Here is a 15,452-nt window from a genome sequence, read left to right as displayed (position 1 = left end):
CATCGGCTCCTTCTTCATGCTCAACCTGGTGTTGGGCGTCCTCTCCGGGTGAGTCCCACCACTACAGCAGAGATTCTTTAAGTATATAGAGATATGCCAATGTAATAGGTTGCTATCGGCACCTAACATGACCAGGTTCCGGTCTGCCTAAAGGGGCGTGTCATAATACTCCTAGCATTGAATAGAACAGTCCTTAGATCTGTCTAGGTCTGCCTAAAAGGGGATTCCCCCCCCCCTCCCTCTTGCAATAGTAGAACCCGGAAACAATGGGCCAATGGAACCTCTCTTTCTCTCTACTCTCTCTACTCTCTCTGACTACAGTGTGTCTACACATGCTGTTCGGGCTCCGGGTTTGAGTCCAACCACTACAGCTCATCCACAGACACACACACACACACACACACACACACACACACACACATACACACACGTACACACGTACACACACACACACACACACACACACACACACACACACACACACACACACACACACACACACACACACACACACACACACACACACACACACACACACACACACACACACACACACACACACACACACATTGAACATCAGTAGTTCAAGGCTTATGCAGAAGTTATAGTCTCATCATACCCCTGTTCCACTGTATGTCTTACATATTTCTGTGTGCATACTTCTCTGTCTGTCTGTCTGTCTGTCTGCCTGCCTGTCTGTCTGTCTCTGTTTGTCTGTGTCTCTCTGTCTGTCTGTCTGTCTGCGTTAGCCTTATTTGTCCAGTCTTCTCTGTGTAACCGTTGCCAGTCTGTTCAAATGGTGATGTCTGTGTCTCTATCCATCCACTGTCTCTATCCTTTCCAGCTTTCCTTATCTGTCTTGCTGTCTTCCATCTGTGTGTCTATGTGTCCCTCTGTCTGTCCACCTTTCTGTCAGTCTCTTTCTCTCTCACTCCACCTCTCCCTCCTTGTGTTTGTGTCTGTGTGTGGCGTGTCTCTGTGTTGCTTTCGCTACGGTAGGAGCTTCAGGAAGTAGTCTACAGCCCTTCCTGCCTCTGTCTGTCTGTCTGTCTGTCTGTCTGTCTCTCTCTCTCTCTCTGTCTGTCTCTCTGTGTTTGTATCTGTATCTGTGTCTGTCTGTCTGTCTGTCTGTCTGTTTGTCTCTCTCTCTCTCTCTCTCAATGTTTGTGTCTGTGTCTGATGTGTGTCTGTGCTGCTTACGCTACTGTAGAAGCTTCAGGCAGTATAGTCTACTGCACTGTCCTTCGTACTCGTGCACACACACGCACACGCACACGCACACACACACACACACACACACACACACACACACACACACACACACACACACACACACACACACACACACACACACACACACACACACACACACACACACACACACACACACAATCTCTCTCTCTCTCTCTCTCTCTCTCTCTCTCTCTCTCTCTCTCGTATAGAATAGGTGACAATAGAATATCTATATTTATATACAATCCCTCACCTTCATCCTTCTCAGCCAGCACCCTTTACATACACACACATGCACGTGTGCACGCACACACACACACACGTGCATGCACGCACGCATGCAGGCACGCACGTGCAATCACACATACACGCGCGCACACACACACAAATACGCACACACGCACACACACACACTTACACAGAATCCCCTTCCATCCTCTGTGTCAGCTCCCTAGCCACAATCCAAAGCGTGGCTAAGCCAGTTACATGTATGGTGTGAGGACAGTGCAGGGTACTGTATGGCGAAACGGCAGCACCTTATGTTGAAGGTGCCAACATCTGGAGGGCATAAAACCCATGTGCAGGATGTGAAATGATACATTTCATACACGTTACGTAATGGCACTTGAGTGCACTGTAAAACATTGCAGCCAGTCAAATGAAAAAACAAAAAGTAGATTGCCCTGCTGCCTTAAGTTTGCAAGTTAAGTCCACTTGATAAAGCCTGGAGTTGAGTTAAGCCTTCAAGTTCAGTTAACTTACAAACTTAAGGCAGCAGGGCTACTAACGTTTGTACGTTTAATTGGCTGCAATGGTTTGCAGTGTAATGTCTCTGTCTGTGATTGTACAGCACATCATGAAAAGAAACAAAAAGAAATGGTTGTATAAAAATGTATGTCGTGACTGACAACATGACACTGTAAAACTTAACTTAACAGTCCATGAAAAAGCTTTATTAACACTTAATTAACTTATGTTAATGACATAATTAGAAACAACACATATACAAATGTTTGTAAATGAGTAAGAAACAACTAACAGCTGCACAGCGGAGTGGAAATCGGTTCCTATTGGATGTGTTTGATGTGTGTTTACCTCAGTGCTGCCAGATGGAAAATGTTTTATTATCGTACCAGAAGCTCGAAATTATCCTTTTGGGGGGCTTTTTGGGAGGAAATTATCGTACAAGACCCAAATTGTTGTTTCAAGGCATCTGCAAACCCCAACTCCATAGAAGTTGGGAGGGACGCAAGGTTAATTGTGAATAATAACAAAATACTGCCATTTTCAGAAGTCTGGTTCTGACATTAGTTGAAGAACGGTACAAAGACAACATATCAGCCATCAAAACTGACCAAAATTATTGTTTTGGGGGATATTCATGAATATTCATTTCGGTGATCGTCGCAATTTTTCATCAATCTGTAGTCCTACCTTTACATAGCGTAAGGTAAAGTGTTACTGAGATTGTTTTTACTGATTTTATTTCTCTCTGTGTGTTGTGTGTGGGTGGTGCGCCTGTTTGTTTTGTGTGTGCATGTTGTATATATGCCTGGTGTGTGTGTGTGTGTGTGTGTGTGTGTGTGTGTGTGTGTGTGTGTGTGTGTGTGTGTGTGTGTGTGTGTGTGTGTGTGTGTGTGCGTGTGCGTGCGTGCGTGCGTGCGTGCGTGCGTGCGTGCGTGCGTGCGTGCGTGCGTGCGTGTGTGTGCGTGCGTGCGTGTCTGTGTCTGTGTGTACCACATGTGTATGGCTGTGTGTATAGGGAGTTTGCCAAAGAGAGGGAACGTGTGGAGAACAGGCGGGAGTTTCTGAAGCTGCGGCGACAGCAACAGATTGAGAGGGAGCTCAACGGATACCTGGAGTGGATATGCAAAGCAGGTACTGGATGTGGCGCTTTTACTCATACTGTACTATTGGAAAAGTGTTACTGTATTGTATACTGTACTGTACTAAGGAAAAGCGCAGTAACAACATAGTTTGTCAAAACTGATTTTGGACTGAAAGTAGTCTTCATTACATCTCATTCCTTCTTGTGACAAAGCCTTGTGGTCCAAATGTGTCCTGTTTTAGAGATATTGCCATGTAAAATCTACATTTACTACAGTATCCAACCTAATACCGAGGCTTTGAAGGCTTTTTTCTCAGTTTCACTAATGCTGTAGTTACTGCACTTTGCCTTTGTAGGGCAGTATACACACATGCAAAACCATGCATACACAAACCAACATACAATTATGCACAAATGCACACACCCATGCAGAGGCATGCAGAAACGCACACACCCACACACACCACACGCACCCAGTTTAGTACTTTTATTTGGATCAAAGCACATTAAAAGTTACACAGATCCAAATACTGATGGAAATCACAACAGAGTTTTAGAGGGATCTCAGTAGTTTAAATTTCCCTGCGTTTTCGCCGTCAGTTACGACGGGTGCCAGCGCGTCTAGTGTGCCCAAGCGTTTGCGCCTGCCGCCATGTTGTGACGACACAAAACACACACACACACACACACACACACACACACACACACACACACACACACACACACACACACACACACACACACACACACACACACACACACACACACAAACTAATCACATGGATATATGCCAATCATGGTTGTTATTTCTGCATCTGTTCTTCTTCACAGAAGAGGTCATTTTAAACGAAGACGGGACTAAGAAACCCATGAGTAAATATGACGGTACTACTTGGATATTATTTATTCATTTCTTTATTTCTTTATTTATGTATGTATTACATGTACAGTAGATTTGTATTTGTGCCTTCGTGTTTGTACTGTATGTGTGTGTGTACAGTGCACTCATGGCATTTAGCTGTGTACACTTAGCCATTTACGCACTTAGTATATTGTATTATCTGTCTCTTTATTTCTCAATTTCTCAATTTCTCACTTTCTGTGTGTGTGTGTGCGCGTGTGCGCATGCATGCATGCATGCGTGCGTGTGCGTGTGTGTGTGCGTGCATGCGTGTGTGTGTCTTTCTATGTATTTCCTTATGTCATTCAGCCAAGAGGCGTCCAACCATCAAGAAAACTGAGCTGTTGAAGTCAGAAGAGGGAGAGATGGGTGATGCTGTCGGTGAGTGGCTTTCCCTCGCACCTTGGTGATATTGCATGAGAGTGATTCTACGATTCCCCTACGCTTTTGGCAAAAGCAAAATGTCAATTATCAGTATTTTTTTTCAACTAAATGACCTAGATGTTTACATAGTGTATATATTTAAGTTTCCAAACAAACAAATTGCCAAGCTTAATCTTAAATCATTTGATAAATACTCTAATGAAAGCAAACATTTGCTTAATTATTTTGTCAACAGTGTTATGGACAAATACTATGTCATTTCAAACATATATAAAAATACTACAGAGTTGAAACAATATATGTTTGAAAGTGCTTATGTCCCTTAGCAGTAATATTGTCATTAATCTGTGCAACTGATATAGAAAATGTGATTGTTGAGCTTCATAAGTAGGATTTTATGAGTCACTGTGATACAGACTGACACATTTTTCATCATAAATCCCTGTAACGTCTGATTTTAATATAGTCACCCTCCTTACACAAGACTTCCTTCTCCAGAGATAATCCCTAGTGTATGTTCATAGGATTTTTCCAACACATAAGGGATCAATAGCACAAAAACACTTTCAAAACAGTCAACGGTGTAACACAACAGTGCAGGGGAACAAGTCGGCACTTTTTTAGGAGAAAAAAACAGAGCAGACAAACCCATCTCCCTAGAACACAAATTATTTTGTTTGTTTGTCTGTCAATATGGATATAAATTGGCAAAAACATACTCCTCCTCAACTGTCATCAGTGTTGCCAGATTGGGCTGGTTCCCGCCCAATTGGGCTGCTTAGGATGGCCGTGTGCGGGTAAAAATGGCATCTATCAGAAAAACCTTCCCACTGCAATATAAATCAATAGAATTGGGCGGGTTTTTAGGGCGGATTTTGATCATTTTTTGGGCTGGAAATCATCAGCCTCATCTGGCAACCCTGACTGTCATACTTAATTGTAACACCATTGACGGTAACACCGTTGACATTTCAGCCATTTTTATGGTGTTGTGCTAACTGAGGACCTCAGAAGTTCCACCACAACACCTTAATCAATTCATGTATCTGTATGCTTTATCTGTGTTTTTCTACATGTGATTTCTAATTCAGATTCTTATGAATATGTTGATAACACAGTTGACAGGCAATTTTCCCGCTATGAGAACATGAAAAAGAATGGATTAAATTATGGAAGGATGGAGCTCAAAATTTACCAAAAAGTCTTCCCGTATCCTGCCAAAGAGGTTATGACATCACGTGATGTTATTCGTATGGCCTAAGACCAAACCATTACTGATTTATGGAGGAGGTTTCAGACCGTGACGCGGTTAACACAGTTTTCGTGGACACACACAAAATGGGAAATTTCATGTATAATGGAAAGGACAGTGGTCTTTCTGACAGTTTTGTCATATTGTGATGATTACTGTGAATCAACATTTGCAATCGTCTTGGGCAAAACAAGTTTCTTTACATGCTAATATGAAGACTGAATCTGTCATTTGGAAAACAGGACGGCATGAAAACGCCCAAAACCAGTATTAAATATTCATTCTTGCTGAGGGAAATAATGCTATGTCTACACTTTCTGTATTATATGAAAGATAAATGTTTTCTAATGTCCAAAACATCATTGGATGCAGTTAATAGTTAGTGGAATTGCCAAATAAAATCCACGGACTTAAAAGTGTAGGCGAATTAGAGAATCACTCATGAAAAATTCTCCAGCTGTGACCCAACGGTTAGGGCCAAAACATACCAAGGCGGAACGGAACGGTCGCGGGACGAACGTGGTCTTTCTGCTTAGTTTCGGCCGGTGTGTTTTTCTCTGCCTTTCACACTGACAGCGTCGGCGTGCGCGGCCAGTCCTGTTCAAAACCCTCCCCACAGCCAAAGCTAGCATGCTACTTTGCCATTCATTTGAATGAGACACCGCCGGTCGCCGGCGTGAAAAATACGCTCGAGTTCTATTTTCCAAATGCTGCGCGGCGCGGAGCCGGCTCCCGCGCCGCTGACGCTCGACTACCACCGGTTGGTGTGTAAGGACAGATATGTTTCAATGTATTTTCACAGACGCCGGTAAAAAACGTGGCCGTTCCGCAACGCTTTACCGCCCTGGTGTGTAAGATCCATTACACTTTACTTGCCACTGGCGTCATATGTGTGACATAACAGTGTCATGACACAGTCGTGGACGAGTCATAAACATGATATCAATGTCATAAACGTTTCATGGCCATGAAAAGTAGACGTTGTTAGGGCTGTCTTTACCATAACAGCTTTTCATGACATTGACATAATGTTTACGACACATGCATGACACTGTTATGACACTGTTATGTCATACATATAACACAGGCGTCAAGTAAAGTGTAACCAACCCAACAAACAACATTGACCTTACAGTATGTTCCGTCTTGAGGTGTACCACATCCACACGTAATGTCTAATTTCTTACTCGCACTCATGGGCACGGTTGCCAGATGAGGTTGATGATTTCCAGCCCAAAAAATGCTCAAAACCCGCCTGGAAGCACTAAATCCTGCCAAATTCTATTGATTTCTATGGCCAAAAATTGGGAGGTTTTTACTTCTAAATGCCATGTTTACCCACAGACAGCCATCCAAAGCAGCCCAATTGGGAAACCGCCCAATCTGGCAACACTGATCAAGGGCCTCTCTTTCACAGCATTTCTTTACCCCCCGTCCCCATTTGTAACCTTCTATTGCTCCAATTGTTGTCCTTTTCCTGTCCTTCTCTTGGTCTCACTCCTCCCTGCCCTGTCTCTATCCTTTCCACTCTTCTTTTCCCACATTTCCCCCTCATCTCACTTCCATCCCTAACTCAACATTTTCCTATCCTCCCCTGCCCTTCCCCGCCTGTGTCCTCCAGGTTTCAACAAGGGCGACCCCGGCGACTACAACCAGACGGAGCGGCGGATACGCTTCTTCATCCGCAAGATCGTCAAGACGCAGGCCTTCTACTGGACCGTCCTCAGCCTGGTGGGCCTCAACACGCTGTGCGTGGCCGTGGTGCATTACGACCAGCCGGAGCTCCTCTCCGACTTCCTCTGTAAGCCACTTACACTTACACTTACACTTATATTGCTATATTTGCACTGACTGCACTTTACTGTGTTTAAGTTGGGTTTTTTGTCAACCTGTCTTCTTGTCCTATAGAGGGAGGGGAGGGGGGGTTTGTGTTTGTCTATTGTGTTCTTGTTTATTGTAATGTCTTTGTAATTGTATCAGATGCACTGAAAATGGCACAATGGCATCTACATATTTATATTTTACTGTCGCTATGTTATGTTATCTTAGCCTCGCACACCATCCTACGTACTTCCGTTAAGAGACTTGGCTCAAGCACTACGTCTGGTAACTGCTTTCTGTGGAGCGATGTTGAGCGGTAGGATTTGGCCAGTGTTCTGGCAAACGGTCCTACATTGTAATTGTATCCTACGGTAGGATGTTCTGACAGACATGTCTGTTAAACGGTCCTACATCGCCAAAGATAGTCAGACGTCCGACATGTTTGTTCAAGAAATTTTCCTGATTTTTCCGAAAATGTCCTTCACACTTCCTGCAATCGCGTCGATCAAACAACCTCCAGACCATGAATACGAAATGAAATGGTAGTATTATGGGATGGTCAGGACCAGGCTAATGTTATCTACCTTCGGCAATAGGGTAATGTTTAGTGATTTGTTTGTGCCAGTTATGGGTAGCCTGTGTGTGGCCATGGAGCTCTTCTCCGACTTCACTACTCTAACACCTAGTTAGATATGTTACCATTTGTTATGTGTTATATTATGTATTTCACTTTTTTGCGTGTTTCTACCTCCACTAGTGCACTCTAAGAAAATTTCCCTGCAAAATAACGGCAGTTACTGGCAATTATATTTACCTGTAATTCTACTGTTATTTCACACCAAAAATCAAATACAGCTCATTGCTGTTTAACGTATCACAGTATATAACATTTTTTCAGCAGCAATTGAACTGTTAAATAACAGTACTCTACAGAACGTTCACAGTATTAGTATTGTTAAACTGAAAGTGCTCTACAATATTTATACAGTACTATAGGTAAAATAACGGTACACTACAGTTAAAAAGTTGAAGATGTACTGTGAGATAGCAGGCAATTACTGGGTCATAGTTCCATTCATGAATATAGCCATGGCAACTTCCCTCCCACCCATACCCTGGCCATGTTACCGCCCCACCGTCCCATCAGTCACCATGACTGAAGTGACTTGAGCATGATACCATTCCACCACAATGCTATATTGAGATGCTGGTTTGCGGTGGTCCTTTGAATATGAAGGGCATGAATAAAATTTCAGTGCAGGTCTACGCAGTGCTATGTTACAATGACAATGGGACTGTGTGAGGGGGGCTTTTTAATGTATCAGCTCTTGATGAGCCAATGATGAAAATATCATTGGTCAGTCTGTAAAAACGTATTTTGCACCAAGTAGCACAGCAAAAAAGCAGCACTACAAGCTAGCTCTCAAAGCAATGCCTAACTTGCAGCAGGCACATTATATGCAGCGATGTGACAAATTATGCCACACACAGCAAGTGCCACAAAGCAAGCTTTCACAAAGAGGAAAGTATGCAAGCATGTAAGCAAGCTTGTAGGCAAGCAAGCTTGTAGGCAAGCAAGTGCTATGCTGTGCCATGCAGGCCAGCCAGCAGTCAGGTAAGCAACTGAAGTGTTGATAGTCCAGATTTATATACAGGTGCAAGGGTACCATGTGACCAGAGTCATCAGGGATTTGGCAGGTGAAGGTCGTAATTGAATAATGGCATAACAGCCCTTAGTACTCAGGTGAGGCCAGGCACTGATTAGCAGATTGGTTTAGATGGGACTGCTTGTTGCAAGTGTTACGTAAGGGTTAACGTTCGGCGAGAAGGTCGCTACCGTGGAATAGCAGCACGACAGAGAGAATCTTTAGACCCCGACGCGGAGCGGAGTGCTGCTATTCCACAAAGCGACCGACTCGCCGAAAGTTAACCCGCTTATTATATGGATATACTTAAATGATTCACACATGGCGGGGACATTTCTTTAGACCTATTTAATGTTAAGATTGTTGCTGCGCAAAACAAAACAGTGCCGTTGTGGAACACCGCTAGGCAACAGCTAGGTAGCCAGGACAACAGGTGTTGTCTATCACAGCAGCTGATTAGAGTGACAAAAGACCGGACCCCCTGCGGAGTGATATGAAACATTCTTTAGAAATAGTTTCATCATGCTTGATTTTATCAGAGAGTCTTTAACCAGTGAGAATTACTTAAGTTCTTCAGGTGGTATTGAAGCTTGATGGTGATCATGGACAAGTGGAGGATGAATGGGTTTCAATGGTGCTGCCTAAAATAACTTGGTTGTTTCCACTAGAGATGTACAGGATCCAAGATCCGGTTCCGGATCCGGCAGGATAATAGGGTTTTTCACAGGATCCGGTTCCGGTTCCAGGATCCAGGATCCGGTAGCCGAGGCTTTTCAGTCAAAATAGTTTGAGCCAACGTGATAAAAAGGGCCCACGTGTGCGAGTTGGCTATGTGTTTCAACCCTTTTGTAGGATCCGGTATCCGGTTCCGGATCCGGCAGGAATCTAAGCAGTGGATCCGGTATCCGGCAGAATCCTAAAAATCAGGATCCGGTGCATCTCTAGTTTCCACAACGGTGAATGCTGCTATTGTGCAGTACTTACAGTTTATGCTCAATATGTGACTCAAAGTAGTATGTTCACAGTAGTTGTCTATTTTTTTTCGAAAAACAGTAGAATGCTGTTGCAGAATTGCCCTAAATTAACAGTTATTTGTTACAGTGTGGGGTTATGTATAGTAGTTAGCTTGTGCGTAGCCATGGTGCACTACGACCAGCCCTAGCTCCTCTCAGATTTGTATACTTTGATATCAAAGAATGTTACATGTTACCATACAGTATGTTTAGGGTTAGCTAGGGTTAGGATAGGGGTAGAGTTAAGCCGAATCCTAGGGTGACCATTTCCACTTTTACGACATGTTTTACGACGTCTGTGTGTCACAATTTTTGTGTTTCCTCCCGTCCTCGGCTTGTGCTTATGGCCTCGAGATGTGAAGCAACGTAATTGACACAAACTAGACTGATGGTCGTGTTTCCGATATCTGCGGCCGCCATGTTACTCCAGATTTTACTCCGGACATTGCACAGCAAATTAACTGTATTACTGTAGCCTAATGCCGGGGAAATCTGCGTGCAATTCGTGGTATTGCGGTTTATATCCCAGTCTACGTGAGGCACATTAACTGACTGTATGAAAGTTATAGTCAAGTCCCCTAATTCCGCCCGTTCCCCCAATTCCGCCCGCCTATTTATAAATGATGATAGGTAATTATTTATCCACTGTTTAAGTCAGGAACGGATATCGACATGATACGGAGTTTGTATGCTTACAATTTGAAACGGTGATGACATTTAAAACCGAGTCAAATGGTCATAAACAGCATTGTAATGAAGGGTGTCGTAACGGCAGCATGAAAGAGATGGAACTTCAATTTCACCACGACATTCTGGCTTCAAACACGCCCTGGCCGCTTCCCTTTTTCACTTTAGGACCAAAATTATTCAACCGCTTCCAACGACCAAACTAATCACAGTTCCTGCATCGGTAAAGCCAGGACTACAAGTGTGAACGAAATCAGCACAACAGCATAAAGGAATAATAAACAGTAACGGAAATACCGTCTCTGATAGTCTACAACATAAGTTAAGGTGATGACTCATTTATTGGAGCGAGGAGGTAGGTGTAATGAAATGCGAACATCCTTGCCAAAACATAAAACTGTTGTTAGCAGCTGAGTTAGTCTGAGGTAAGATGGCAGCTCTGTACCCTGACTTCAGCCTACTATTTAGAATGCCGACTTGATTGTTTTCTCCACGGAGGCCGAGAGTCAGCAAGTTGAAGCAATGGGTGCTGCGCGAGGACGTTAGGTTGGACAGTTGAGGGGCGGGACCGTCCCAGAAAATACAGACAATATGGTCACCCTACCACATCCTATTTCTGATTTCTACCCCTACACCTACCACTTCCCCTTCCCCTTACCCCTCGTCCCTTCAAACGGAGCAGAAAGGCATAGGGCTTGAAACGCAACCCCTATGAATTGAGACACTCCTTCAACAATCATGTTATGACACCCATAGCATTCAAAAACCAGCCACTCTATGGTTAAACCGACGATATTGCTTGTAATTACTCGCGCAACAATTTTAAAAAAGGATAACAGTGTTGCGCGACCCTCGCAAAACCTTCATGACTTCCATGCAATGTGTTCACGTCAATAGCAATTTTTTCACGTACGTGTCGTGGAGAAAATGGCCATTACACATTGGCACAATGTTAAACTTAGTACAATGGAACAATTATTACCACTCTAAAAGCGTCAATTTTCGCGAAAATACCTATTTTTCTGTGCTGTTGTGGATGCCGCCAATTTTCAAAGGCATTTGCAATGCATTCAGGGAAATCTGTCGTAGCCCTCCGTTTGAAGTGTGCCCCTGAAAAATCTCAGTTTGAATTGGTAGAAAGCCTTTCCCCTTGCACCCAACCCTCTGTCCTAACGTGAATCGGGAAGCCACTACCCCCAAACGTGAACGTGCAAAAATATGGGGAAGGGGAAAGGCGTAGGGCTAAGGGGTGAAATGGGATTGAGCCTTAGTGTAAGCGTGTGTATGTTTGTGCATAGTCGTTCCAGTGGTTAGGGGGCTGAACCGATGTCTCTAAACTGTGGGGTCCCCCAGGGCTCCATTCTGGGACCACTACTGTTCAATCTGTATATGCTGCCACTGGGACACATTATCGAGAATAACTCCATAAATTACCATAGCTATGCAGATGATACCCAACTCTACTTATCTACAGTCAATCCGGAAAGTATTTACAGCGCTTCACTTTTTTCGCATTTTATTATCTTACAGCCTTATTCCAAATGCTACAAATGAATCTCTGTTGTCAAAATCTTACACAAATTATTCCATTAACACCATGTGAAAAACAAGTTGTCTTGACAGTTTTGAAAATGTATAAAAAAATAAAAAACAACGAAATCATATTTACAAAAGTATTCACAGCCTTTGCTTAATACTTTGTAGAACCACCTTTGGCAGCAACTACATTCATTTTTTCATTTCGAAATGAAAAGGGATTAAAAGGGAGGTCATTGGTGTGTGTTTCAACCTTTCAGTACATTGAGATTGTACATTTTGAGTCTGCACCTGGTGAGTTTTGAATGAAATCCTATGGAGAGTATCATGATCTGCTTCTGTAGTCACAGTGCATGTTGACATGCTTCTTCTGAAGTCTTGGTTTTGTCAGCCAATTATTTTGAGCCCTTGTAATCACACTAGGAAAACATTGGCCGTAATTTTGTGAGAATGCTTTTAAGGGTTGTAATTGATTTGTCATTGTCTGTAAAATGTGCTATTTTCATGAAAACACGATACAAACATTTTAATCTACTCTTCTATGTAATTTCGATTCATTTTTTCCTGCTGATTATTATTTTTACCTTATGTTTTATCTTAATGTTTTAAATGTTCTTTGACTCTAATTTTATTTCCTTCTTTCTTCCCTGTTTCCTTTCTTTTTGCATTTGTTAGTTTTGTGAAGCACATTGAGTTGCACCTGTGTATGAAATGCGCTATACAAATAAACTTGCCTTGCCTTGAACGATTGTGGAAAAAGTGATAATCATGATTATTTTGATCAAAATTGAAATCACTATTATTAACCTTTATCTATCTCTGTTATGTTGAGGGGTTAGCCTGAGTTAGTTATGGTTAGCTTGTATTCTGTGCATGGGCATGGTGCAAAATTAATAGCCCAAATCGCTCTCCGCGTTCCTCCAAGTTGTCGCACCTAGATATCGCTATACCCAGATATCGCTATCGTGTTTCTATCTCTGGCAAAATGATTATGTAGGCTACTGTATACTAATTTGCTTGTCTTTGGAGCAACACTCAGTATTTTTTCCTCTCTCCCTCTCCTTTCCTCATCCACCCTCTTCTTCTCTCTCTCTCTCATTCTACACCTCTCCTCCAATCCCTCCTCCCTATGTGCACTCCTCCAACCCCTCCTCCCTTTCTCTCTTCCTCTAACCCTTCCCTCGCTCCCTCCTCTCCTCCACCCTCCTCCCTCTCCCCCTCTCCACCTCTCTCTTCCTCTGCAAAGTTTATGCGGAGTTTATCTTCCTGGCCCTCTTTATGTCAGAGATGCTGATCAAGATGTACGGCCTGGGCACGCAGCCGTACTTCCACTCCTCCTTCAACTGTTTCGATTGTGCGGTGAGTGTGTGGCTCCCTCTGCCTGCCTTTGTACACAGTAAATGTTGTGGTGTTAATTCAACACTTATAGAGTTGATTTGACATCATTTGGACTCAAATGAACTCTCTAAGTGTTAAATGAACACTGTAGAATTTACTGTGTAGAGCTACTTGGGCACAAAACCCTGGTGCTGAACAAAAAAGTAACATTTTGTGGAAAAAAAAGTTTGCACACTCCTTTGGATTTTTTCTTCTTTAAGTTTTCTTTTTATTCATTCACTGGCAAGCATGATGACGTTTTCGACCTCTCTGTCTTCCTCGGATTCCCTCTGCCTGCCTGCCTGCCTGCCCCCGATGTTTTGCCGTTCTACCTTTGCTCTCCTCTCGTCTGTCCATATCTCTCTCTCCTTTCTTTATATCTGTCTTTCTTTCTCCTGCTCCGTTTGACCTCAATGTCTTTCTGTCGTCTGCTCTCTTTATCTCAGGATTGACTTATTTTGTCTTAACTGTCTCTTTCTCTCTTTTACATATGTATACCGTATCTCTGTCGCTTGCTCTCTCTCCGTCGCTCTGTTTGTCCTCTCATCTTTCTCTTTCTCCTTGTGTGCTCACTGTGCTGATGTCTCTCGCTCTCTTCCCGTCTGTGTCTTATCTCTTTAACTCATTCTCTCACTTCTCTCTCTCTGTCTCTCACTCTATCTCTTTCTCTCCCTCCCCTCTTAGTTACATCCCCCCCTCCTTTCCTGCCTTGACCCCAGTAGGCTGCTATTCTGTCCTATATTAGAATAAGTAAAGTAGGCCTCCCTGTGCTACCAGCTCCAACTCTTATGTAGCTCGTCAGGAGCACAGTACTTGTCTCCGTACTTTTTTGGTTTACAGATGAGCACAGCCTCACCTCATTCATCTTCTTCTCCTCCTCTGCTTCTTTTTTTCTTCTTCTTCTTCTCATTCTTCTTTTTCTTCTTCTTCCTCCTCCTCTTCCTCTTCCCCTTCTTCCTCCTCCTTCTCCTCCTCTTCTTCTTTTTCTCCTTCTTCTTCTTCTTCTTCTTCTTCTTCTTCTTCTTCTTCTTCTTCTTCTTCTTCCTTTGTCTTTCTCCCTGCTGTGGGGGTGTCTGCGCTGTGTTTGTGTGTGTGTGTGTGTGTGTGTGTGTGTGTGTGACGTGTGTGTTATTGTGACACCACAGGTTATCATTGGCAGCATCTTCGAGGTCATCTGGGCCATGATTAAGCCTGGCACCTCTTTTGGCATCAGTGTGTTACGAGCTCTCAGACTCCTGCGAATCTTTAAAGTGACCAAGTAAGTATTTTTCTTCCCTACTAGAGAATCCTATGCTTCGGAGGTGGTCCAGTGACCAAATGAAATGTAAAATGTCTATTTGTATATTTCAACCATCTATGATGCCCATTTACAAACCTCCTCTACCGCTGTCAATTTTTAAGTATGCATAATGGTTTGGAAATGTACATTATATTACAATAACGTCCTATTCACAGCTTTATAAACACTTTATTAACATTTAATAACAATTAACATTTAACAAAGCATTTACAAATGTTTGTAAATGAGTAATAACCAAACTATGACTGCACAGTGGAGTGGGAATCGACTTCTACTGTGTGAGTTTTATGTGGTTTCATGCCCTCTGGTCTTTGGAGGAGAAACTTCCAGGTCTGCTCCAACTGCGCTGTGTCTGCTGTGTTAGCATAGTATTTCTTGCCCATTTACAATCATTTGTAAACATTTCGTTGATCATTAGTTCATTATTTATAAAGTGTTTATAAAGCTGTGAATAGGACGTTGTAAAATGTTACC

At 43.0% G+C, this 15,452-nt stretch overlaps 1 protein-coding gene across 1 annotated transcript in view; it reads left to right on the top strand.

The window, feature by feature from the left end:
- The window catches only part of cacna1ab (calcium channel, voltage-dependent, P/Q type, alpha 1A subunit, b), a 349,885-nt gene that overhangs the window by 222,712 nt on the left and 111,721 nt on the right, over positions 1-15,452 (top strand). The window contains exons 8-14 of the mRNA XM_063208046.1: positions 1-48; positions 2,996-3,111; positions 3,893-3,946; positions 4,272-4,343; positions 7,220-7,399; positions 13,548-13,660; positions 14,824-14,936. The exon at positions 1-48 is cut by the window's left edge and continues 56 nt beyond it. Of these exons, the coding sequence (XP_063064116.1) occupies positions 1-48; positions 2,996-3,111; positions 3,893-3,946; positions 4,272-4,343; positions 7,220-7,399; positions 13,548-13,660; positions 14,824-14,936 (696 nt within the window). The remainder of the gene's footprint in view (positions 49-2,995; positions 3,112-3,892; positions 3,947-4,271; positions 4,344-7,219; positions 7,400-13,547; positions 13,661-14,823; positions 14,937-15,452) is intronic.

The sequence above is a fragment of the Engraulis encrasicolus genome, chromosome 1, assembly GCF_034702125.1.
Source record: "Engraulis encrasicolus isolate BLACKSEA-1 chromosome 1, IST_EnEncr_1.0, whole genome shotgun sequence".
Lineage (NCBI taxonomy): Eukaryota > Metazoa > Chordata > Actinopteri > Clupeiformes > Engraulidae > Engraulis > Engraulis encrasicolus.
Note: the sequence above shows the minus strand (reverse complement) of the source record. Positions and strands in the feature narration are given on the sequence as shown.